This window comes from Petromyzon marinus, chromosome 40 (genome assembly GCF_048934315.1).
Source record: "Petromyzon marinus isolate PM22_M1 ecotype Great Lakes invasive population chromosome 40, UKy_Petmar_22M1.pri1.0, whole genome shotgun sequence".
NCBI classification, from domain to species: Eukaryota; Metazoa; Chordata; class Hyperoartia; order Petromyzontiformes; family Petromyzontidae; genus Petromyzon; species Petromyzon marinus.
In genome coordinates, this window is record NC_133706.1 from 12,453,434 (window position 1) to 12,479,713 (window position 26,280).

General features: G+C 56.0%; 2 protein-coding genes across 5 annotated transcripts in view; both read left to right on the plus strand.

Annotated features, from left to right (window-relative positions):
* Nucleotides 1-14,315, plus strand: part of LOC116950758 (retinal dehydrogenase 2-like) — a 33,906-nt gene extending 19,591 nt beyond the window's left edge. For 2 of the 4 annotated variants that reach the window (XM_032968791.2, XM_032968792.2), the window contains 9 exons: nt 4,078-4,139; nt 5,234-5,362; nt 6,314-6,427; nt 6,995-7,097; nt 8,369-8,553; nt 10,645-10,812; nt 11,122-11,279; nt 11,695-11,769; nt 12,816-14,315. In XM_032968791.2, coding sequence (XP_032824682.2) covers nt 4,078-4,139; nt 5,234-5,362; nt 6,314-6,427; nt 6,995-7,097; nt 8,369-8,553; nt 10,645-10,812; nt 11,122-11,279; nt 11,695-11,769; nt 12,816-12,888 — 1,067 coding nt within the window. In that variant the 3' untranslated portion in view covers nt 12,889-14,315. The remainder of the gene's footprint in view (nt 1-4,077; nt 4,140-5,233; nt 5,363-6,313; nt 6,428-6,994; nt 7,098-8,368; nt 8,554-10,644; nt 10,813-11,121; nt 11,280-11,694; nt 11,770-12,815) is intronic. The other 2 variants (XR_012946487.1, XR_012946488.1) reach the window with 2 other exon arrangements.
* Nucleotides 14,316-15,365: 1,050 nt separating this feature from the next.
* LOC116950589 (CDC42 small effector protein 2-like) overlaps nt 15,366-26,280 on the plus strand; it is a 58,321-nt gene continuing 47,406 nt past the window's right edge. The window contains exon 1 of the mRNA XM_032968483.2: nt 15,366-17,579. The gene's annotated coding sequence lies outside the window, so the exon portion shown is untranslated. The remainder of the gene's footprint in view (nt 17,580-26,280) is intronic.

The following is a 26,280-nucleotide window of genomic DNA, read 5'->3' on the forward strand; positions in this document are numbered from 1 at the left end:
TAACCCACTCACTCACACCCCCTAACTCACTCACTCACACCCCCTAACTCACTCACTCACACCCCCTAACTCACTCACTCACACCCCCTAACTCACTCACTCACACCCCCTAACCCACTCACTCACACCCCTAACTCACTCACTCACACCCCCTAGCTCACTCAGTCACACCCCTAACTCACTCACTCACACCCCCTAACTCACTCACTCACACCCCCTAACCCACTCACACCCCCTAACTCACTCACACCCCCTAACTCACTCAGTCACACCCCTAACTCACTCACTCACACCCCCTAACCCACTCACTCACACCCCCTAACCCACTCACTCACACCCCCTAACCCACTCACACCCCTAACTCACTCACTCACACCCCCTAACCCACTCACTCACACCCCTAACCCACTGACTCACACCCCTAACTCACTCACTCACACCCCTAACCCACTCACACCCCCTAACTCACTCACTCACACCCCCTAACTCACTCACACCCCCTAACCCACTCACACCCCCTAACTCACTCACTCACACCCCCTAACTCACTCACTCTCACCCCCTAACCCACTCACTCACACCCCCTAACTCACTCACTCACACCCCCTAACTCACTCACTCACACCCCCTAACTCACTCACTCACACCCCTAACTCACTCACTCACTCACACCCCTAACCCACTCACTCACACCCCCTAACCCACTCACACCCCCTAACTCACTCACTCACACCCCCTAACTCACTCACTCACACCCCTAATTCACTCACTCACACCCCTAACTCACTCACTCACACCCCCTAACTCACTCACTCACACCCCCTAACTCACTCACTCACACCCCTAACTAACTCACTCACACCCCCTAACTCACTCACTCACACCCCCTAACTCACTCACTCACACCCCCTAACCCACTCACTCACACCCCCTAACTCACTCACTCACACCCCCTAACTCACTCACTCACACCCCCTAACCCACTCACTCACACCCCCTAACACACTCACCCCCTAACTCACTCACTCACACCCCCTAACTCACTCACTCACACCCACTAACTCACTCACTCACACCCCCTAACTCACTCACTCACACCCCCTAACTCACTCACTCACTCACACCCCCTAACCCACTCACTCACACCCCTAACTAACTCACTCACACCCCATAACTCACTCACACCCCCTAACTCACTCACTCACACCCCCTAACTCACTCACTCACTCACACCCCCTAACCCACACACTCACACCCCCTAACTCACTCACTCACACCCCCTAACCCACTCACTCACACCCCCTAACCCACTCACTCACACCCCTAACTCACTCACTCACACCCCCTAACCCACTCACTCACACCCCCTAACCCACTCACTCACACCCCCTAACCCACTCACTCACACCCCTAACTCACTCAGTCACACCCCCTAACTCACTCACTCACACCCCTAACCCACTCACTCACACCCCCTAACTCACTCACTCACACCCCCTAACCCACTCACTCACACCCCCTAACCACTCACTCACACCCCCTAACTCACTCACTCACTCACACCCCTAACTCACTCACTCACACCCCTAACCCACTTACTCACACCCCTAACTCACTCACTCACACCCCCTAACCCACTAACACCCCCTAACTCACTCACTCACACCCCCTAACTCACTCACACCCCCTAACCCACTCACACCCCCTAACTCACTCACTCACACCCCCTAACTCACTCACTCTCACCCCCTAACCCACTCACTCACACTCCCTAACTCACTCACTCACACCCCCTAACTCACTCACTCACACCCCCTAACTCACTCACTCACACCCCTAACTCACTCACTCACTCACACCCCTAACCCACTCACTCACACCCCCTAACCCACTCACACCCCCTAACTCACTCACTCACACCCCCTAACTCACTCACTCACACCCCTAATTCACTCACTCACACCCCTAACTCACTCACTCACACCCCCTAACTCACTCACTCACACCCCCTAACTCACTCACTCACACCCCTAACTCACTCACTCACACCCCCTAACTCACTCACTCACACCCCCTAACTCACTCACTCACACCCCCTAACCCACTCACTCACACCCCCTAACTCACTCACTCACACCCCCTAACTCACTCACTCACACCCCCTAACCCACTCACTCACACCCCCTAACACACTCACCCCCTAACTCACTCACTCACACCCCCTAACTCACTCACTCACACCCACTAACTCACTCACTCACACCCCCTAACTCACTCACTCACACCCCCTAACTCACTCACTCACTCACACCCCCTAACCCACTCACTCACACCCCTAACTAACTCACTCACACCCCATAACTCACTCACTCACACCCCCTAACTCACTCACTCACACCCCCTAACTCACTCACTCACTCACACCCCCTAACCCACACACTCACACCCCCTAACTCACTCACTGACACCCCCTAACCCACTCACTCACACCCCCTAACCCACTCACTCACCCCCCTAACTCACTCACTCACACCCCCTAACCCACTCACTCACACCCCCTAACCCACTCACTCACACCCCCTAACTCACTCACACCCCCTAACCCACTCACTCACACCCCCTAACCCACTCACTCACACCCCTAACTCACTCAGTCACACCCCCTAACTCACTCACTCACACCCCTAACCCACTCACTCACACCCCCTAACTCACTCACTCACTCACACCCCTAACTCACTCACTCACACCCCTAACTCACTCACTCACACCCCCTAACTCACTCACTCACACCCCCTAACTCACTCACTCACACCCCTAACTCACTCACACCCCTAACTCACTCACTCACACCCCATAACTCACTCACTCACACCCCCTAACTCACTCACTCACACCCCCTAACTCACTCACTCACTCACACCCCCTAACCCACACACTCACACCCCCTAACTCACTCACTCACACCCCCTAACCCACTCACTCACACCCCCTAACCCACTCACTCACACCCCTAACTCACTCACTCACACCCCCTAACCCACTCACTCACACCCCCTAACCCACTCACTCACACCCCCTAACTCACTCACTCACACCCCCTAACCCACTCACTCACACCCCCTAACCCACTCACTCACACCCCTAACTCACTCAGTCACACCCCCTAACTCACTCACTCACACCCCTAACCCACTCACTCACACCCCCTAACTCACTCACTCACACCCCCTAACCCACTCACTCACACCCCCTAACCCACTCACTCACACCCCCTAACTCACTCACTCACTCACACCCCTAACTCACTCACTCACACCCCCTAACTCACTCACACCCCTAACCCACTCACTCACACCCCCTAACTCACTCACACCCCTAACCCACTCACTCACACCCCTAACTCACTCACTTACACCCCTAACTCACTCACTCACACCCCCTAACTCACTCACTCACACCCCCTAACTCACTCACACCCCTAACTCACTCACTCACACCCCCTAACCCACTCACTCACACCCCTAACCCACTCACTCACACCCCTAATCCACTCACTCACACCCCCTAACCCACTCACACGCCACCGTAGAGCGAACACACACACAGCACACGCCACGTTGTGTTATTGTGTCGTGTTATGTCGCCGTGTTATTGCGTCGTGTTATGTCATCGTATTGCTGTTACGTCATTGTGTCATTGTGTAGTTGCGGTGTTCTGTCGTGTTGTTGTGTTGTTGTGTAGTTATGGTGTCATGTTGTTGTGTAGTTGTGGTGTTGTGTAGTTGTGGTGCCGTGTTGTATAGTTGTGGTGTCGTGTTGTTGTGTAGTTGTGGTGTCGTGTTGTTGTGTAGTTGTGGTGTCGTGTTGTTGTGTGGTTGTGGTGTCGTGTTGTTGTGTTGTTGTGTCATTGTTGTGTCGTGTTGTTGTGTAGTTGTGGTGTTGTGTAGTTGTGGTGTCGTGTAGTTGTGGTGTCGTGTTGTTGTGTAGTTGTGGTGTCGTGTTGTTGTGTAGTTGTGGTGTCGTGTTGTTGTGTTGTTGTGTCATTGTTGTGTCGTTGTTGGCTCCGTGGTGGCAGACGGAGACTTCATATCGTACACGCGGCACGAGCCCATCGGGGTCTGTGGGCAGATCATACCGGTGAGCGCGCACCTCTCCATTCATTCTGTCATTCCATCAATCATTCATCCATACGTACCTGCAGTAATTCATTCATTCATACAATCACTAATTCCTCTGTACATACATTCAAGAATCCATTCAGTCATCAAATAATTTATCATTCACAATTCATTCATACATCCAACCAACCATCCAGTCATTCACTCGTTTTTTCATTCATCCATCGCTTTACTGTCATCTCCCGGCCACCGCGTAGTCCGAGTCTATACCACGTGTGGGTATTTGCAGGCAGTTTCTCATCCATTGGAAATATATGCTATGCAGAAGGGCTGTTGCCTCAAACGTTGTCTAGGAGAGATGTTTCCTCTCAAGACCATTGATGAATGTGTTTTTTTCTGCCATTCAAAGACAAAGCAGGATTATCATTCGTTGTAACTGTATCATTATTTCACTTGTTTACTCAGGAAAGCTTTGCCGAGTCTCAAGACTCTCATTCAGGAGGGTCCTGCCGAGTGCGTGCGCGGTGGGGGGGCGACGATCGCTGTGCATTCCCCCGTTAGCGCGCGGTTGTCTACGCACGGTGCGAAAAGAAGATCAACATGCGCACACTGCGTGAAACGCATTTGCAGAGAAAGGGGTGCGATTGGCCCGCGACGCCGGCCACAGGGTGGCCTGCTCCTACAGTGACCTCACGGGGTTCTTTCACGTCCGCCCTTTCCTGAGCGACGCGGACGGCCCCGCGTGGCCGCGTTTCTAGCCGCTGGCGGACTCGCCGCCACGTTAACCGGGGTGGGCCCGCCGTAGCCGAACCGCGAACCGCCCAACACGAGCGGGGCGGGCGCCCCGCTCCTCCGCTGGTGCGCAACACCGCCCCCGAGGTCAAATTGTCGCTCCGTTGCATGGGAAGGGGGTTGACGGGGACTTCGTCGCCACCGCCGCACCTCGACGCCGACACCTCCTCACCCTCCGACAGAAACCCGCAGCTGTTGCCGCCGCCGCTGCACGGGAGATACGAGCGAGAGCGAGCGAGTCATCCCCCCCCCCCCTTCCCCTCGCCTTCCCCCCCTCCCATCCGACCCCCCCCCCCCCCCCCCCCATGTCTGCGTGCGCAGTGGAACTTTCCGCTGCTGATGCTGGCCTGGAAGCTGGCCCCGGCGCTGTGCTGCGGCAACACCGTGGTCGTGAAGCCGGCCGAGCAGACCCCACTGAGCGCCCTCCACGTGTGCTCGCTCATCCTCGAGGTGACAGCTCCGGCAATCTCCGGCAGCGCCGCTCTGGCTCGCGTTCGCGGCGCCGGCAGCGCCGGCAGCGCCGGCAGCTGCCCGTCCGGCGGCTCCCACGTGCGGCGTCGCGGCGCGAGCCCGAGGCAGCGTGGCCGCCCGTGCCGCGGGGCCTTCGGTGTCGACCCTGCGCCGCGGGACGCGGCTCCGCTGCCGAGACGGAGCGGAGCCGGCGCGACGGGATGAAGGCGATAGATGGATCATTGCACTGCAGGCGCGGGGAGGCCCTTCACCCGGCTGCGCTCGTGGCTGATGATGATACACGTGTGTGCGTGTCTTTCTGTATTTTTTTATCTATAAATACGAGCAACGTCCTACGCGTGGCTACACGGCGGGAAGAAGGATCGAGTCGAGGGTACAATGTGTGAAGAAAGAGAAAGGAACGGGAGAAGGAAGAGAGAAAGAATGGGGAATCAAGGGAAAGGGATGGGCCAGGAGAGACGAGGAGAGGGAGGAGGAGGCTGCGTGAGGGCCTCGACGCTGCTGCTGCTGCTGCTGCATGGAGGAGGAGCGGCGTCTGTTTCCACAGCGGGCGGGGACGGGGATATTGAAGGGGCTCAGAGTGGGGGTGGCCACGCAGAAGTCACGTGGTGTACGGGAGGAGGCTTGAGCTGATTTAGATTGAGATCTAGAGACTGTGTGTGTGTGTGTGCATTTGTGCGCTACGCATTCGGTGACCCAAGTTCGATTCCCGCTCACGGCCAACACACGAGTGCCTGGTGCGGTGTGTAAACATTGCCACTGGGGGAGACAAAGGCGGCCGAGCGTGGTTGCTGGCCACCCACCCCCTCATGTGCCGCGCCGGCCTTCATAGGTGCCGCTACTCGCTAACAGCACTCGTCCCAACGGTCTGTTAAGGCTACGCGGGGGATCTTTGTCTTTGCATCCGTGCCACCCGTGCCCCCCTGCCAGGCGGGATTCCCGCCAGGCGTCGTCAACATGCTGCCGGGGTTCGGGCCGACTGCCGGCGCCGCCATCGCTCGGCACGTGGACGTAGACAAGGTGGCCTTCACCGGCTCCACCGAGGTGAGCGCACAGATCACAAGGCTCCCCCGTGCGGCCCGCAGCGGGCTGTCGGGGTGTGCGAGCGGTGGGTGGCACTGCACCACGCCTGCCCCTGCTGACGTTGGCACGCCAGCTGCTGATGTTTCCACACCCCACTGTGCACTCACTTAAGGCCGAGTCGACCTCGGGGAGGCGCATGACCGGTTCAGATTTGCCACCACCGATGTCGGCCGTGAGTGAGAATCTCACTCGGTTCACCACTACGCTACCGCTCCCCGCTGTCCATGTGTGTGCGCGCGCACGCACGCTTATCACGTGTAACAGCGCTACTGAGGCACCACCAGCGTTAAGGAGGGCGGTTTCTATCACAAAACCATTCTATACCACGATGAAGGATGCCCCATCGCTGGGCTCATAACGATCCATCGACTCATCCCCGTAAACATGGAACGTTGGGCTGACGTTGGACCAACGTTGGACCAACGTCAGTCCAACAGCCTTCAACAACATGCCAACGTTGGGGGGAATCTGCCCGGACGTCTGCGACGGCCGAGTTCTGAGTTGAGCCGCCGATGTCCGTGGCCCTAGGTGGGGAAGCTGATCCAGCAGGCGGCCGGCGCCAGCAACCTCAAGCGCGTGACCCTGGAGCTCGGCGGGAAGAGCCCCAACATCGTGTTCGCCGACGCGGACCGTGAGTGCCAGCACGACGAGCCGCGATTCACGAGGCCCCCGGACTCCCAAAGTCGCCGGGGATTCATTGTGGCCGAGACTCCTCTCTCGGTCGGCCGGTGGCACCGCGCCCGGCACACCACGTCCAGTGTACCTTCTCGTCGCTATGGCTGCGGCCACAGCCGGTGGCACGAAAAAATCACGAATAATTATTCGGTGAAAAAGAAGGCCTATACTCTTTGGTTCTATTCGGTAAAGTCACGTAGGTAAAAAATAAAACAACAAAAATCACGACGTTTCGGCCACAACACAAGCGGCCTTCATCAGGTGAAGGGATCAGGCTGTCTCGAGGACAGCGCTGGAGTGAAACACAGCCACGCTCAGACCGCGACCTTTAAGCTGTGTGCGAGGAAACAAGGTGCCTTGACAAAGGAATTAGCATAAAAATTAGCATTTGATTTGCCGACTTAGCATAGAGGTGGTGTACGTGCGGGTGCACTTGCCGTTTGGCGCGGGGGGGGGGGAGGGGGAGTTTACCTATTGATGGTGTGAAAAGGGGGAATTTATAAGAGCTGCGAAAGTTTGGGGTACCACTACTTGAAAAATATACTGTACCATTGAAAATTAGTTTAATGTTTGGTTCGATTTAGAACATCTTTCCAATGGTTGCTTAATTTGAAACCATCTTCTCGGTTGAAATTGTGTCTGTGTTTGTAGATCTGAATTGCCTCGTGAACAAATCTCTGATAAAAACCCGGGAAAAAAAAGGAGGCCCTCAAAACGAGAGCGGGTGGGTCAGGTGGCAGAGCTCCGAGCACTCCCAGGGCAGGAGTCCGGGGTTCGACTCCGGGTAACGTCTACGCGACGTAGCGAGTTGGTGGTCTGGGCCCACGGTCACTCTCCAAGATTCACAGCGACAGAAATGATTCCGACTTCCTGGGCCATTGCCCTCGCTTCCTGGATCTCCGTCCCGAGGGCGCTCGACGCAGTTTCAAACCGAGCGTCGCGTTGATCGAACTGAGCTGACTCCGGTTTGTCAGGGTTGCCGTTCTTCAACGTAACCGGCGGGCGAGCCCGAAACGATCGCAATCAGCGCCGCGTCGTTAAAAACGCCCACACGCCGCTCGATCGTTGAGCTCGTTTCGAGGGCTCCTCGACGTCCCTTGAATTTTGGCCGCGTCCTTACGGGGCCCGGCACAGGCTCCCGTCGCGAAAACCCGGCCACGCGTTACGCGAACGCAACGCCGACGCGTCGGTTTTGTCGCCGTTGTGTGCGCTCCCCGGCCCCGGCAGTGGACCTGGCGGTGGAGCAGGCCCACCAGGGCTCCTTCTTCAACCAGGGCCAGTGCTGCACGGCGGGGTCGCGTGTCTTCGTGCAGGCCCCCGTCTACGACGAGTTCGTCCGCCGCACTGTGGAGCGCGCACGGCGCCGCGCCCTCGGTGACCCCCTTCGGCCCGGCACCGATCAGGGCCCGCAGGTGAGGACCACCACGGTGGCGGTCGCCTGCCCCCCCCCCCCCACCGCCGCTCACGGCCGTCAAGTTGACGTTTGATGGCTAGGAGATGTTGACTACCTCGCCTGGTACGCAGGAGGGCGTGTGTTCGATCCCGACTCTGACGCCTGCTGCTGTAGATTTGGAGTCTGCGTGTCTCTCTCGCTGTGCTCGCGTGGATTTTTCTCCGAGTCCTCGCGTTTTTCCCTCCACGTTTAGAATAAACATCACGGCGTTTAGATTATTTGGCGACTATAAATGTCCACGTGGTGATGATGATGATGACGATTAGCCCACTTCGTTGAGCTATCATTTGTGATAGCCAGGTCCCTACACATAGCTCAGTGGGCCTTACGTAGGTTTTTAAAATTTAGTAGTTTAAATAGTTTAGTAGCTTCAATAGTTTTGTTTAGTAGCTTAAATAGTTTAGCGCTTGATTTGCAAATCCGCGCAAAGCAATGACTCCTTCGTGTCTGTAAAGTGTGAAAGCGGAGCGTGGAGCACAGCGTGGAGCAGACTGTGTAGCATAGCGTGGAGCAGACTGTGTAGCATAGCGTGGAGCACAGCGTGGAGCACAGCGTGGAGCATAGCGTGGAGCAGACTGTGTAGCATAGCGTGGAGCAGGCTGTGTAGCATAGCGTGGAGCAGACTGTGTAGCACAGCGTGGAGCACAGCGTAGAGCATAGCGTGGAGCACAGCGTGGAGCACAGCGTGGAGCACAGCGTGGAGCAGACTGTGTAGCACAGCGTGGAGCACAGCGTGGAGCACAGCGTGGAGCACAGCGTGGAGCAGACTGTGTAGCACAGCGTGGAGCACAGCGTGGAGCACAGCGTGGAGCACAGCGTGGAGCACAGCGTGGAGCACAGCGTGGAGCAGACTGTGTAGCACAGCGTGGAGCACAGCGTGGAGCACAGCGTGGAGCAGACTGTGTAGCACAGCGTGGAGCACAGCGTGGAGCACAGCGTGGGGCACAGCGTGGAGCATAGTGTGGAGCAGGCTGTGTAGCACAGCGTGGAGCACAGCGTGTAGCACAGCGTGGAGCACAGCGTGGAGCAGACTGTGTAGCATAGCGTGGAGCAGGCTGTGTAGCATAGCGTGAAGCACAGCTTGGAGCAGACTGTGTAGCACAGCGTGGAGCAGGCTGTGTAGCATAGCGTGGAGCAGGCTGTGTAGCACAGCGTGGAGCACAGAGTGGTTGCCCAGCTTCTTTGGGCACTCTGTCCCAGTGCGGCGGCCGGAACATGCGAGGGAGGGAGGGAGGAGGGAGAGGGAAGGGGGTGAGAGGAGAAGGGAGGGAGGGAGGAGGGAGAGGGGAGGGGGTGAGAGGAGAAGGGAGGGAGGAGGGAGGGAGAGGGGAGGGGGTGAGAGGGGGAGGGAGGGAGGGAGGGAGGGGGAGGAGGGGGAGGGAGATGGATGACAACGGCAGGCAGAGTGTTCATCTGGAGGTGAAACTGGGAGTTTGGCAGCGTTTTGCAGCAGGCGACGAGGCATTTGCTATCGCCAGGTTTCTCCTTGGCTCTACCCCGCGAGCTGCGTGAGAACTATTCGAATCCATGCGGGAAACATTCTGGAATGTGCTCAAAATGCGGCACCCTTGCCCACGGAAATAACTCGTGCAGCATATGCGGAATTATATAAAACAGGGAAAGACGTGCGAGTGTCTATATTGAAGATCAAAATCAGCGTAGCTCATCTCTGGTGAGTTTTATGTAATTGCTTGTATTTATTATTCGTTAAAATGAATGTTAACTTCTAATCGTATGCATTTCCGTACGCTTCATGACATTTAGTCACGAATTCCCGCCCGGAACGCAACCCCTGATTTTAAGCAGCATTTCCCAGGAACGCATCCCTCATATATAGCGGGGGAGGGGGGATTCCTGTAATTGTGAAATTAATTTGCAGAAACGGTAAAATAGCATCAGGGTGACTATTGTGTGAACGGACGACACGGACAGCGGACAAATACAATGCGTGGTACCGTGCCTCTCCCTGCACCCACACGTGACCTTGCGTGACCTCGCGTGACCCCATCGCGTGACCCCACCGCGTGATCCCCGCCGCGTGACCCCGCAGGTGGACCAGACGCAGTTCGACAAGGTGCTGGAGCTGGTGGAGAGCGGCAAGACGGAGGGGGCGCACGTGGCGTGCGGGGGCGGGGCGGACACCGCGGCTGGGGCGCTCTTCATCCAGCCCACCGTCTTCACCGACGTGCAGGACCACATGCGCATCGTCACGGAGGAGGCAAGGCACAGCCCTGCTCACGGCCCTGCCCACGGCCATGCCCACCGCGCTGCCCCGAGTTCTCCTCACGACGATTTCCTGCTACTCACCTCTTGCTTACAGTCCCCGCAGAGCCAGCTGTGGACATTTCAGAGTCTGCATTAATGGTCCTCTTCTGAGACCGGACCCTTCCAGAGAAACGTAGACATTCGATCGCCGGCTCGGGGTCAGAGACCGCCGTGAACGCACCGCAACGTCTCTTGATTTAACCCCCGCGGAGCCTGGAGGCCTCTGGACATTGTGCGTGCGTGCGTGCGTGCGTGCGAACAGATCTTCGGGCCGGTGCAGATGATCCTCAAGTTCGACACGGTGGAGGAGGTGCTGGAGCGGGCCAACAACACGAGATATGGCCTCGCCGCAGCCGTCTTCACCCGCGACCTCGACACGGCCCTCACGCTCGCCGCGGGGCTGCAGGCCGGCACCGTCTGGTGAGTACGCACGCGCTCACGCGCTCACACGCTCACGTGCGCTCTGACGCACGCGCACAGGAACTAACACACTGACGCACGCACTCAGGCACATACAAGCATAGAGAAGGGAGGGCATGACTGTGGCTGAGAAGAACCGAAGCTTCGTGTGGAGCGACAGGCCAGGTAGCATCTACATAGCATTGCACTTCCAATGAAAAGATAATGCCGCCCGACTGATGGAGTGAGAACTCTGCTGTCAAATCAGAGCTAGCCATAAGCACACACACACTCTCGCACACCCACTCAAACACACACACACACTCGCACACCCACTCAAACACACACACACTCGCACACCCACTGACACCCGCACGCCACCGTTGTGCACAGCGCGCTGCTGTTGTTCACAACCGCCTTCTGTGTCGGTCTGCAGGGTGAACTGCTACAACGTGATCCAGGCGCAGACCGCCTTTGGTGGATTCAAGATGTCAGGAAACGGCCGGGAGATGTGAGTAGCCGCTCACGCTCGCTTGGCGTCGCCGTAGCAGGGATGGAGGAGTTGCGTGGTGGCTCCCACCACCCCCTTCTCCGGGTGCTCCAGTGTCCTCCCACCCAATTAACTTGGCCGATAAGACCTTCATATATATAGAGGACCGCAGAGCTTGGGCAACTATTGGCAGCCTGGGCTCACCGCGTGGCTGCTGCCATTCCCGCCCGTCTGTGGTCCCTCGTCGCGGGTCGTTCTCTCCCGTCAAGACTGAGCTGAAGCTGCACGGCACATTACAACTTGACGTTATCACGATGTCGAATTTGTAAAGTGTGCAGATTTCGCACGGAGGTGTGAGAAGCCGCACACGAGTGGGAAGGCAGCTCGAACCAGCGCCACCAAACATTGACCAAGTTCAGCGGCGCTGTAATTGGGATGTTTGACCGGCTCCGTTCATGACGAGCGTTCGCACGCACGTGAGGGGACCGGGACAACCCGGACAAAACCCACGCTCGCCGAGGGGGAGGGAACGCTCAGTCCCCGTACAGCCGTAAGTTAACCCGCTTGCTGTACTCCCGCACCCCGGCAAGTCGGGAGGGACGGCGACCTCGACGCCCGCGGGTACGTGGGGAGGGATTTTCTCGAACGTGCGCCATCCGTGATCCACCAACCCTCGCGTCTGGGCTACGGGCCGCGTGGCCCAGCACGGCCACCGGGGCCCAGCGCGACCGCTCACCGCCGCCGCCACCACCTCCTCCTCCCCCCCTGCTGCTGCTGTCACTGCTGTCACTGCTGCTGTCACTGCTGCTGCCACTGCTGCCACTGCTGCCACTGCTGTCACTGCTGTCACTGCTGTCACTGCTGCTGCCACTGCTGCCACTGCTGCCACTGCTGCCACTGCTGTCACTGCTGTCACTGCTACTGTCACTGCTACTGCCACTCCTGCCACTGCTGCCACTGCTGTCACTGCTGTCACTGCTGCCACTGCTGCCACTGCTGTCACTGCTGCCACTGCTGCCACTGCTCACCTCCGCGCGTTTCTCTCTGTTCCCTCTCGTCTCGCGCAGGGGCGAGTACGGGCTGCAGGAGTACACGGAGGTGAAGACGGTGACCATCAGGGTCCCGAAGAAGAGCTCGTAAACGCGCAAGGCCGCGGGCTGCGGCACGGTGGAGGACGCAGTGGGGGAGGGGAGCTATACCCACTGGCCCAGAAATCGTGCAATGTCGAGCCAACGTCGGGCTAAGGTTGGGCAAACGGTTACAACCACGTACCGACGTTCGCCCAACTTTGGCAAGTTTCATAATTCGTTTTTTTCTGTTTTGGGTTAGATGTTTTTAAGCGAGCTCGCCACCGCCCGACGACGGTGCCAGTCACGGGGTCGGCAACGTGCCGATTGATTTTGGGTTTTACAACAAAACACGGACGCTGAGGAGGCGGAACGTGGAACAGCCCAGGCGAAACTTTGGAAATGTTTTGTCCGACGTTTCACTGGAAATTGTGCCGGTCGCGAGAACTCAGCGCCCGCTAGCAACCTGATGATGCTAGATGTAACCTCCAGCGAAACTTCGGGCAAAATTGGCAACGTTTTTGTTGACGTTCTAAATTCTACGGCGGGATATTCTGATTAATAATTGGTTTCTTTAAGGTTCGGTCGTCGTGTAAATAAAATGGTGCGTCATAAACCTTCCGCCACCCGACGGAGTCAACGAATAAAAGTGCCCACGTGAATAGACACGTGGCCGGATGTGTCGCTGCTTCAGCAGCAGCAGCACCACCAGCACCACCACCGACGTTGTTGTTGTTGTGAGTCTCGTAACATTTGCGTGGACGTTTCTCTGGAGACTACATCCAGCATCCTCAGGTTGTCAACAGGAACTCGGATCGCGAGTGAAGGCGCTTCCTGATGCGGGTCGGCAAGGAGATAAAAGTGGTCGTGTGGATTCTTCTCTCCGGGTCCTGCGGTTTTTCCCTCGACATTTAGAATCAACTTGCATTCAGACTTTCACTGCTAGAATTTTCCACGTGATAAGCAACGTCATTCTGCTATCATGTGTGGCCAGGTCACTTATAAAAAAATAGCTATGTAGCTCAGTGGGCTTTACCTGGTAAAATAAAAAATAGTTTAAATAGTTTTAGGTGCCACGTCACATTCGATTCGCGTGACGCCTTTGTTAAGTGGCTGCGTTGGGTGGTGGAGGGCTCACGACACACTTTACACGGCGATCAAACCCAAAAGAAACTGATAGCCAATGGGTAACACTGGTCGTGGAAGCGAGCAGGGGGTTCCGTTGTGGTGGAGGTGGTGTTCCGTGTGGTGGAGGGAGTGTTCCGTGTGGTGGAGGTGGTGTTCCGTGTGGTGGAGGTGGTGTTCCGTGTGGTGGAGGCGGTGGTGCCGTGCGGTGGAGGCGGTGGTGCCGTGTGGTGGAGGCGGTGTTCCGAGTGAAGTTGGACGCGGCCCGGATCCTGGGGCGTCTCGGTCGGGACAACGCAGAGGGACACTGATTTGAAACGTTTTGCGGTCACCATTTGTGCCGATTGACAAATGTTAATAAACGCTTCGATTTTACGCGGCGCCTGTGAGTTAACTTTTTAAAAACCAAGCAAAGATGTATCGGACCTTGAGATAAGAACATCGAGAGGGATTGCTGCTGCTGCGTTGGCTGTGGTGCACGGCCAGTAGCTACCACTAACAAGTACACTCGGCACCTAGCATGGGGACCGTTCTGCCTGTAGGGTTCACCCTTTCTGGCAATAGGACAGGCGTTAAGGTGTTCAAACACAGAATAGATACCCTCTGCAAGACATCAAGTTACTGCATTAAGGGGCCGTCCATAAATGACGTCACTCACCCGGGGGGGGGGGGGGGGGGGATCAGACATTTGTGACGATGTGTGACGGGGGGGGGGGTGTTTGTGAAATGCGCAACTTTAAATAAATATAGAATTGTTATAACAACACTCCCACAACATCAGAGTGCAGCGCCACATTAAATACGCACTACAATGACAATAGTTTAAAGCGATTTGAAGCATGTTTTATTTTAAAATGAAAACATGGTTTGGGGGGGGCAGAGCTTTGTGACGTCATATTTGAGGGGGGTCTGACTTTTTGTGACGCCGTGTGACGAGCGGGGGGGGGTCAAAAATTGTCCGCGTGACGTCATTTATGGAGGGCCAATAAATTGAATTTTTCTTGATTTTTGAGGGGAAAGTGTTCAGTTTCCTACATATGGAAAATTCTGGTTACGAATCGTTCTCGGGAACCTAACCCTTTCGTAACCCGGGGGCTGTATATGTTTTGTTTTAAATGAGCTGTTGTTAATTGTAGTTGCCTACGACTGCCAACACAGCAGCATCACCACCAACACAATATGTTGAGTTTTTTTAAATATTTGACGTCATTCGTGTCGTGCGTGTGTGGGCATCATCCGTGACGTCACCCGCGAATTATTCCGTCATTCGACCGCTTGGAGTCGTATACCCCGCTTGGGGTTTGTGAGGTTACCGCCCGTGACGTCAACGGTTGCCGTGGAGATTGTTTGTGCGTGACGTCACTCACCTTGTGCATCAACGTGACGTCACGCCCCTTGCACAGATTCCCGGTGGGTTAAACCAAAGTGGCAGGGGTGGGTTTTTTTCCCACCTAAAACATTTAAAACGTTTGAGAGGCAAAACTCATTTAGGAGACTAAAGATCATATCAGTGAGTGTGTTCCACTTAGATAATTGAGTTGTAGTTCGGGGGTTGAGTCAAAATGTTGTCATTGAACACCGAGTGTGGAATGGTCGCGCCCGGGAGGAGCGTTCTGGACCGGAGTGGAGCGTCACGATCATAGAGCCTAGCGCGGAGACCGAGGCACACGGGGAGACACGGGGGTCTCCATAGAGACAGCGAGACACACGGGGAGACACGGGGGTCTCCATAGAGACAGCGAGACACACGGGGAGACACGGGGGTCTCCATAGAGACAGCGAGACACACGGGGAGACACGGGGGTCTCCATAGAGACAGCGAGACACACGGGGAGACACGGGGGTCTCCATAGAGACAGCGAGACACACGGGGAGACACGGGGGTCTCCATAGAGACAGCGAGACACGGGGGTCTCCATAGAGACAGCGAGACACGGGGAGACACGGGGGTCTCCATAGAGACAGCGAGACACACGGGGAGACACGGGGGTCTCCATAGAGACAGCGAGACACACGAGGAGACACGGGGGTCTCCATAGAGACAGCAAGACACACGGGGAGACACGGGGGTCTCCATAGAGACAGCGAGACACACGGGGAGACACGGGGGTCTCCATAGAGACAGCGAGACACGGGGAGACACGGGGGTCTCCATAGAGACAGCGAGACACACGGGGAGACAGGGTCTCCATAGAAACAGCGAGACACACGGGGAGACACGGGGGTCTCCATAGAGACAGCGAGACACACGGGGAGACACGGGGGTCTCCATAGAGACAGCGAGACACACGGGGAGACACGGGGGTCTCCATAGAGACAGCGAGACACACGGGGAGACACGGGGGTCTCCATAGAGACAACGAGACACACGGGGAGACACGGGGGTCTCCATAGAGACAACGAGACACACGGGGAGACACGGGGGTCTCCATAGAGACAGCGAGACACGAGGAGAGACGGGGGTCTCCATAGAGACAGCGAGACACGGGGAGACACGGGGGTCTCCATAGAGACAGCGAGACACACGGGGAGACACGGGGGTCTCCATAGAGACAGCGAGACACACGGGGAGACACGGGGGTCTCCATAGAGACAAGGAGACACACGGGGAGACACGGGGGTCTCCATAGAGACAACGAGACACACGGGGAGACACGGGGGTCTCCATAGAGACAGCGAGACACGAGGAGAGACGGGGGTCTCCATAGAGACAGCGAGACACGGGGAGACACGGGGGTCTCCATAGAGACAGCGAGACACACGGGGAGACACGGGGGTCTCCATAGAGACAGCGAGACACACGGGGAGACACGGGGGTCTCCATAGAGACAGCGAGACACGGGGAGACACGGGGGTCTCCATAGAGACAGCGAGACACACGGGGAGACAGGGTCTCCATAGAAACAGCGAGACACACGGGGAGACACGGGGGTCTCCATAGAGATAGAGAGACACACGGGGAGAGACGGGGGTCTCCATAGAGACAGCGAGACACGGGGAGACACGGGGGTCTCCATAGAGACAGCGAGACACACGGGGAGAGACGGGGGTCTCCATAGAGACAGCGAGACACACGGGGAGAGACGGGGGTCTCCATAGAGACAGCGAGACAGACGGGGGTCTCCATAGAGACAGCGAGACACACGGGGAGACACGGGGTCTCCATAGAGACAGCGATACACACGGGGAGACAGGGTCTCCATAGAAACAGGGAGACATACGGGGAGACGGTCGCCATAGAAACGTAGACACGGGGAGACAGGGTCTCTAAAGAAACAGCGATACACACGAGGAGACGGTTTCCATAGAAACGGAGACACGGGGAGACAGGATCTCCATAGAAACAGCGAGCCACACGGGGAGACAGGGCCTCCATAGACAGAGGGAGACGGGGACACAGAGTGACGCAGGGAGACATAGGGGGCTAACGTGTGGCTAAGAAATCTCCGTAGAGACAGGGAAACATTTGGAGACGCGCACACAGACCCGGTTGCTGGCAGGCGGAGACACCAGGGCTCGGGAGACATTCACGTGGAGACACCAGCACCCCCGGAGACAGACACGTGGAGACACCAGGACCCCCGGAGACAGACACGTGGAGACACCAGCACCCCCGGAGACAGACACGTGCAGAGTGCTGTGAGTACTCCGTGTGTGTGTGCGCTGTCTCCACTACAACGCACCCACTGCCTCTCGCACAGCACCAACATAGCAGGTGCTATAGGCTGCTGCTTCTGCCGTGCGCGGCTGTGCAACGTGGAAGGGAAGCGGCAGAGAGGGCAGTGCAGCAGGCCCAGTTGCTGCTCGGCACTGCTTTGCACGCCTCTGGCTCTCCGCGTTCGCCAACTCACAATGACCAGCTTGGTGAAGTATGGTCAAAGTACCCCCTGTGCGACCCGGCACCGTGTGCGGAGAGGTCCTCATCCAGCAGTGGAGTGACACGAAATGGCTGTGCGTGCGCGTGTGTGGAGAGCGGTGGCGCAGTGGTTAGGGCACCGTGCGCGCCTTTAAAACATTCGTGTTGGAGAGACAAAGGCGGCGGGGCAGGCGTGGTGCTGGCCACCCACCCCCCTCGTGCCCGCCTTCATTGGTTGCTCGCTCACAGCACTTGCCTCCAAGGGTCTGTTGAAGGCTATACGGGGGGGTCTTTGTTTGTGTGCGGCACATGTTACAACACCCATGTTACAACACGCATGTTACAACACGCATGTAAGCCACAGAGCAGTATTCTGTGGATTGTCTGTTGATGCGGTCACATTAACCATCTATACAAATCGTCGTGTTGCACTGGAGCATTGTATTATTGTATCGTATGCATTGCTTTGTATTATTGCACGGTGGTGTTGATTGCATTGTGTGTTGCATCGTACGTCTGGTGATTGCAGCAGTTGGGTTACCACCTGTCCCGGGTTGACCCGGGACAGGTGGTGTCTGTGTTTGGGTGCTTTGTACCGAGATCTGGTACCGGCGTTGTGTTGAAATGTATTGCTGTACAGACTGCACGGTTTGCATGAACCTAGGCTGACGAAGACAAGTGTCCGGATTTGTGCTGTGCGAAAAAGGTGCCAACCCTCCCGTGCCACTCAATCACTGAACCACTCACCCGCTCACTCGTTCGTTTGCCAAGTCACTCAGTAACTCAGCCACTCATCCACTCAATCACCCGCCCACCCACCCTAGCGTTGCCACCTGCCTGGGAATTGGCATCTGTGGTAATTTGGGTGGCGGGAATGTATTTGTACCGAGATCTGGTATTGGTTTTGTGTTGAACCATATTGCAGGTTACTGCAACACAGTTTAGATAGAATAGACCGAGGACTGATTGAGAACTGTGTCTGGGTTTGGCTGCCGTGGCTTCCCACGTGGCTGCCTGTAACCCAGTACTGTGGAGGTAGCAGCAGCAGCAGCAAGGGTTGGTGGATCACCGCACAGATGGGCTGTGAAACTCCCTTTCCCCGTGGGCGTCGAGGAGGTACCGTACTCGCCAGGATACGGCGATACAGCAGAGTTGACCTTTGTCCACCTGCGTCCATCTGTAAGGGAATTGAGTGTTGCCCCCTCGCGTGCGTGGATCTTTTTTTTCCCGGATGCTCCGCTTTCCTCCCACGTGTGTAAACACGACTCGTCATTAATTTCGCTGAAATTTTTTTCAAATAAAAAAAACCCCCAAATGTCAGCCGAAACTTCCTGAAAACGAGTCCTGGGACTCAGCGTGGCCTTCCCGGATAAATGAGTAAATGTGAATATTCGCTCACGACTCACATCCTCACCCATTAATTGCATTCACTCGTTCGTCACTCGGTAACTCATCCACTCACGCGATCACACATCCTCTCCCTCGGGGTTGCCAACTGTTCCGGGTACCCACCGGGACAATTGGGGGAAATTGGCATCCGTAGTCGGGTGGCAGGAATTGATTTGGACCGAGCAACCTGGCCCGGTTCTGTTCTGTGTGTGGAGCAGGCGGTGACCCTGGAGGCAACTCGTGCTCAGCGTGTGCACGGGGATTTTTTTGGAAACATTGCACATTGAGGAACCGACACCGCACCGGCCGGTACACGGAGGAGCGATGTAATATCGACGTCAACTTGTAACGCGCCGCCGCCGCCACACAGTGTTCCTCCTCGCTCTCGCCCGGCGCCACCAACAATTGCGGCTTTTGACATAGCAAGGTGTTATTGGCCAATTCGTGAGTCTTTATTAGACACGTGGGAGGAAACTTTGCACGTGCGAGCAAGGGGGAAACGCTCTATCCCATACAGACGGATCAGGTGGAGTTTTTGTAGTTTTTGTTTGTTGCTGTACAGCGTTCTCTGGGCGAGCCAGGGTACGGCACCTCCTCGATAACTATGGGATGGGAGTTTCACATCATCTCTGTGTGATCCACCAACCTCCGCTGATGCCTCCACAGTGCTGAATTGCAGGCAGCCACGTGCAGCAGCATAGCCGCCAGGGCCTGGCTCAGTATATCGTGTGGGATTGGATGCCGCTGTGTGCTGCTCGGCCGATACACCGGCAGGTTTCCAGATTCTTCATCGCTTGTGTCTTCACAGCTGACTGGCTTCATGGCTCATGGTAGTTTTCCGGCTATAGCTTCTTCACAGTTATAATATGTTCAACTTCTAGTGTGCACGGTATTCGCTCGCTCTAAATAAAAAAGATCGAGAACGACTCAGAGGCGCCAGGAGGAGGAGGAGGAACTACAGACGAGCGGGAGCCGGGGCTACCAATTGCTCCAAGCTCTGAGGTCCTCTATACGTTAAGGTGTTTATCGACCGATTGATATGTGTGTTAATTATACACGTGGGAGGAAACCGGAGCGCCCGGAGAAAACCCCACACGCTGCGAGGGGACAGCGCTCCAAGCAGAGTGTCTGGGACGCGGCCGCAGCGCGAGTCTCACAGTCGCTATCATTCCTTGGCTTACCGCGCGGTCACCGCAGGCTGCTGCGAGAGCCGCTCTCACGGCGTCGCGCGGGGGGCCGGCGGGGACGAGAGAAGACCCCCGCTGCTTGTCGCCAATTGCTGTGGCCAACGCCGTGAGCCACGCGCTTGGCGTGCGAGCGGTCGAAACATTTTACAAACGCCGTGGCCGGGGGGGGGGGGCCTTCAGCTGGGATAGCGTGGAACTGAAATCGGCGCCACTGAACCCAAGCGAGCCTAAATCGTCGTAAGCACCGACAATACAATTAATTCCCTTCTGTCATGGAGGAAGCGAGAGATGGTGGGGGTGGGGGGGGGGTGATAGGTGGGGGGTGAGCCGGCGGCGGGAGCGTGGGTAGAAATGGACCCCGGTGCGGGGAATTAAGTGTGGGGGAGTACAATTCTGTCGTTCTGTAGCCCGGCGCATGAGACCCTCCTGCCCGTGGGCCCCGGTGCAGTTGCACCGCATGCGCACTCGATAGCAGCTGCGGTCCTGGGCCAAGAAGCGAGCTGGCAGCTGACACGGCCCAGCACGGCTCGGCTCTGCTGCGCGGTGGTCGTGAGGACGCTGCAGCTAAGTGGCGTTCGGTGAGCAACGGTCGCCAGCAGAGACAAAGGCAGCAGCTGAGCGCGGATCCACAAATCAACGATAACAACAGCCGCGATGACCTCGCCACGGCGCTTGTGCCAGGCTAGGTGCACTTTTATACCACGTGCAATGACGCTAGCTGACAGGAGGTCACGGGACAGACCCAGGTGAAGTGGGTTGGACTGGCCGAGACGACTGGCAGATGCACCAGCCGTGCTCCCACTGTGCTCACTTGGTGCGTTTTACCCGCCCGGCGCTCCGCATCGTTGTTGTGAGCGTCGCTCCTCTGACTGACCACCACCACGACCACTACCACGACCACCCCCACCAGCAGCAACATCCACCTGGAGCGGCAGCAGCGGCTGGCACGTGCGGTGTGGAATCAGTGTGGGCACGGCCGCTGCATGCTAATCACACGCTCCGCGTGCAGTGCGCTTATGTAAGAGCGATCGCGCACACACACAAAGGCAAATACAAATATCCCCCGTATATCCGTTAACAGACTGTCGGGGCAAGTGCTGTAGGTGGGTGGCCGACACCATGCCGGGTTGGCCGTCTTTGTCTCCCCAGTGGCGATGTTTTTACACACCACACCAGGTGCTCATTTAAGGCTGAATCGACCTAGGGGAGACTCAGGACTGGTACTGGTAATCGTCATTGGTGTTGGCCGTGAGCGGGAACCGAACCGGTCGCCGGAATTGTAGCGTAGCGGCTAACCGCTGCACCACCGCTAGCCCACACTACACGCACAACAACAACAACTAAGTGGTGGCGACGTCACCGCAGCGCTTGTGCCAGGCTAGGTGCGCGTTTAGGCTATCGCGTGAAGTGTCGAGGGCTCGCTGCCGGCAGGAGGTCACGAGACAGACCCAGCTAGGTGCAATGGGTTGACTGATGGAGATGACTGACAGATGCACCAGCTACATGCAAACAACAACAACAACACGCACACATTCCACCCACGTCTCCATCCCACTGCCGACCCCGGGTATCGATTCGTATTCATTTACTCTCTCACTCTCTCGCACTCTCTCTCTCACTCTCTCTCTCTCACTCCTGGTGAATAAGTGGAGTGTTTTTTTTTGTACGCGCAGGGGACGAAAAGGTGGCAACCCCTTCACCCACTCACTCATCTACTCACCCACTCACCCAAACACTCAACCACTCACCCACTCACTCATCTACTCACCCACTCAACCAAACACTCAACCACCCACCCACTCACCCAAACACTCAACCACTCACCCACTCGTTAATTAATTCACTCATCCCTTTACCACGTCACTCATTAATTCAACCACTCACTCACCCACTCACTCGTCCACCTATCCACCCTTGGTCGCCAACTCTCGCGAAGTGTCCAGGAAGAGTCCAGGAATGGGCATCTGTGTTCGGGCGGCAAGAGTTCAATCTCACCACAAGGTCTGGTACCGGTATTGCGTTGAACTCCATCACAAGGGACACTGCAGCACAGCTATCTGGGAGTAGACCTCGTGCCGACTGAGACATCTGCCCGGGTGTTGCTCCGTGTGGAAAAGGGGGCAGGGGGGGGGGGGTAAATGCACCCCTTCGATTTTGTTCTGACGCGTGGTGTGCAAACATTGCCACTGGGGGAGACAAAGGCGGTCGCGCGTGGTGCTGGCCACCCACCCCGTCGTGTGCCACAGTGCTCGCTAACCAGCATTTGTGCCCCAACAGTCTGTTGCGGCTACACTGGGGGGGGGGGGGTCTTTGTGTTTGCGTTACTTTGACCCGAGCCTCCGTTATTGGGCCGGCTTCGACGCCTTGCTAAAAACTCCAGCGCTCATCTGCGCGATGTGTGTGTGTGATGGGTTCGCGGTTGACATCCGCGAATCGCTTTAGGCCCTGCCCTCATTACGTAACCCCCAAACGAGGAGCCACGAGCAGTAGGAATCTCGCTGCGCGCGACCTTCAAAAGCCGCGTTCAAAGTTACATAATGCGGAAGTGGCGCGTCAAGCGGCCCGGAGTTTACTCGTCTGCAGTGGCGATGTTTAGCACACACACCGCACCAGGTATACTCAATTGAGGCCTCGTCGACCTAGGGGAGGGCCCAGCACCCCGCTTCAAATATTCGCTGCCACTGTTATTGGTTGCGAGTGGGAATCGAACTCGGCTCGCCCGGGTTCGTTAGGCAGTGCGGCGCTAACCACTGCGCCACCGTTGCCCACACACAAAGGGGACAGTCACAAATTAACTCACCAGACATATCCGTCGTCACTCGACATGAAACATGAAAGTATTTAGTCACACGTCCACAAATCGCAGGGCAATCCAGCAGTGAGGTAGCTGTGTTGAACCAATGCTGCTGATGAGACACTGCATGTCGAAATCGGTGCTTGTGTTGAAGCAATGTTGCTGATGGAGACACTGAATGTTGAAACCGGTCCAGAGTTGTGCTTGTGTTGAACCAATGTTGCTGATGAAACACTGAATGTTGAAACCGGTTCAGAGTTGTGCTTGTGTTGAAGCAATGTTGCTAATGAAACACTGAATGTTGAAACCGGTCCAGAGTTGTGCTTGTGTTGAAGCAATGTTGCTGATGAAACACTGAATGTCAAAACTGATTCAGAGTTATGCTTGTGTTGAAGCAATGTTGCTGATGAAACACTGAATGTCAAAACTGTTTTAGAGTTGTGCTTGTGTTGAAGCAATGTTGCTGATGAGACACTGAATGTCAAAACAGATTCAGAGTTGTGCTTGTGTTGAAGCAATGTTGCTGATGAAACACTGAATGTCAAAACTGATTCAGAGTTGTGCTTGTGTTGAAGCAATGTTGCTGATGAGACACAACTCCCAGAAGGCCATGCAACGGTTGACTTGTGTCAAATATACTCGGGTTTTTTTCAATGCGGAGAGATAAATATGGAAAGGAGAGGCATTATCATGATAACTTAGAATTAGTGAGGCACATTTCATCCGTAGATCCCCATGCGTGCCGTAAATGGAAAGCAGGAAATACTGTACACAGAACTAGGCTAACACGGCCCGAACTATGGGGTAAAGGCCAATGTGTGTGTCTGTATAATAGGGGCACCTAGCCTGGCACAAATGGTGACGTCACCGCAACTGGGTGGCGAATGGCCGCTGTTGTTGGTGCTCGCTAACCGCACTTGCCCCAACAATCTGGTGAGGCTATATAGGCGGTGGTTAGTGCTACATGAAGCCGACGAATCGAGTTCGATTCCCGCTCTCGGCCAACACCAGTGACGATTATCTGAACCGGTCCCAGGCCCACCCCTAGGTCGACTCAGACTCAAATGAGTACCTGATGCGATGTGTAAAAAAAAAAACCCATCAGCACTGAGCGGCCGTGTGGTGGTGGTGCTGGCCACTCAGCCCCCAGTGTGCTCCCATAGCTACTCGCTAACAGCACTTGCCCCAACAGTCTGTTAAAGGCTACAAAGGGGGGGTGGGGGATCTTTATCTTTGTGTCATGCCCTCTTCCCGTCTGACCTCTACGGCGCGTGACCCCGGATTGTCCCAGGCGCCCCCCCCCCCCGACACCACCACACCCCACCCCGCCTCCTCCGCTATTGTCTGGGTTTGTTTCAAACATGCCAGTGACGCTCATCTCTGATTCCCACCGCGTGCTCGCGTATGGCAACTCCATCGGCACACGCGTCCATCCGATTGTCCGCGCACATCCGCAGAGATCCGCTGCTCGTGATATCCGCGCGAGGTGGGGGAGGGGGCAAATTCACGATCCACATTTGCCATTTCTCGTGGTCCAAACCGACCACATTACTCATATTGCACTTTGCTAAGATTACACATCCAAACATTACAAATTACTCAAATGCTGTATACAAAGTAGGCTCTCGATTATCCACATGCGGTTTATCCGATTTGTGGATTAACCGCGCACACAGATTTTGACGTAAATTTATAACGTGTGCATTTCCCTCACGCCCAATTTAATAATCTAAAAACAGTTATACACATTGTTATTCATGGAAATGTTTATTACAAGTCACGATTGCTTAAACCGGACAAATATGTTGCTCTGGTTAATCGGAAATCCACGAGATTGCCTCTACAGTACAGTAGTTGGAATATCTTTACAATAGTGGGCGGAGTTTCATTTTGATTGGCGTGGCTCTGCAGCTGTTCCAGTTAGTGGGCGGACTCTTCTGTGCGGGAACAGGAAAGTGTTATCATTGAGCACGCATCGATCGATCCGTCGATCGTTAGTTTTTGGCATAGAGATCTTCGAAAATTTATATTTTTTGGGATTATCTGCAATTTTTAATTATCCGCGGCTCCTCCCCGCCGTTTTGCGCGGATAATCGAGAGTCTGACTGCATAAAATACAAGACAATTATCGCCACTCCTACTTCGGAAACTTGGCAGGACCCTCCTGAAAAAATGCCATGGGACTCTGTGACTCTTTCCTCCGGGCGGTGGCGGCTACACTGCACGTGGCTGCTGCCTCTAATCCAGCAACTGCGTGGAGGCAGCTGCGGCAGCAGCAGCAGCAGCGAGGGTCAGTGGATCACTGCGCACAGATGTTGTGACACTCCCCTTCCCTGGCTCGCCAAGAGAGGGCGGTACAGCAAAATTGTTGACTCCTCCTGTGTGCCGTCTATGTGGGTTTAGAGTGCTTCCCCCCCAACTCCCCCCCGCTCGTTCGAGTGCTTTTTTCTCCAGGTGCTGCGGTTTCCTCCCACACGTCTAAATACTCATTAAATTACCGATATATAGAGGTCCGCAGAGCTCGGGAAACTGTTGGTCGCGCTGGATCCTCACCGATTGGCTGCTGCTGCTGCCTCTCCATTCGTCTGTGGTTCCTCCTGGCGCCTCTGAGTCGTCCCCACTCTCTCTCTCTGAGTCGTCCCCACTCTCTCTATCTGAGTCGTCCCCACTCTCTTTGAGTCGTCCCCACTCTCTCTGAGTCGTCCCCACTCTCTCTCTGAGTCGTCCCCACTCTCTGAGTCGTCCCCTCTCTCTCTTTGAGTCGTCCCCACTCTCTCTCTGAGTCGTCCCCAATCTCTCTCTCTGAGTCGTCCTCACTCTCTCTCTCTGAGTCGTCCCCACTCTCACTGAGTCGTCCCCACTCTCTCTCTGAGTCGTCCTCTCTCTCTCTGAGTCGTCCTCTCTCTCTCTGAGTCGTCCTCTCTCTCTCTGAGTCGTCCCCACTCTCACTGAGTCGTCCCCACTCTCTCTGAGTCGTCCTCTCTCTCTCTCTCTGAATCGTCCTCACTCTCTCTCTGAGTCGTCCCCACTCTCTCTGAGTCGTCCCCACTCTCATTGAGTCGTCCCCACTCTCTCTCTGAGTCGTCCTCTCTCTCACTGAGTCGTCCGCTGTCT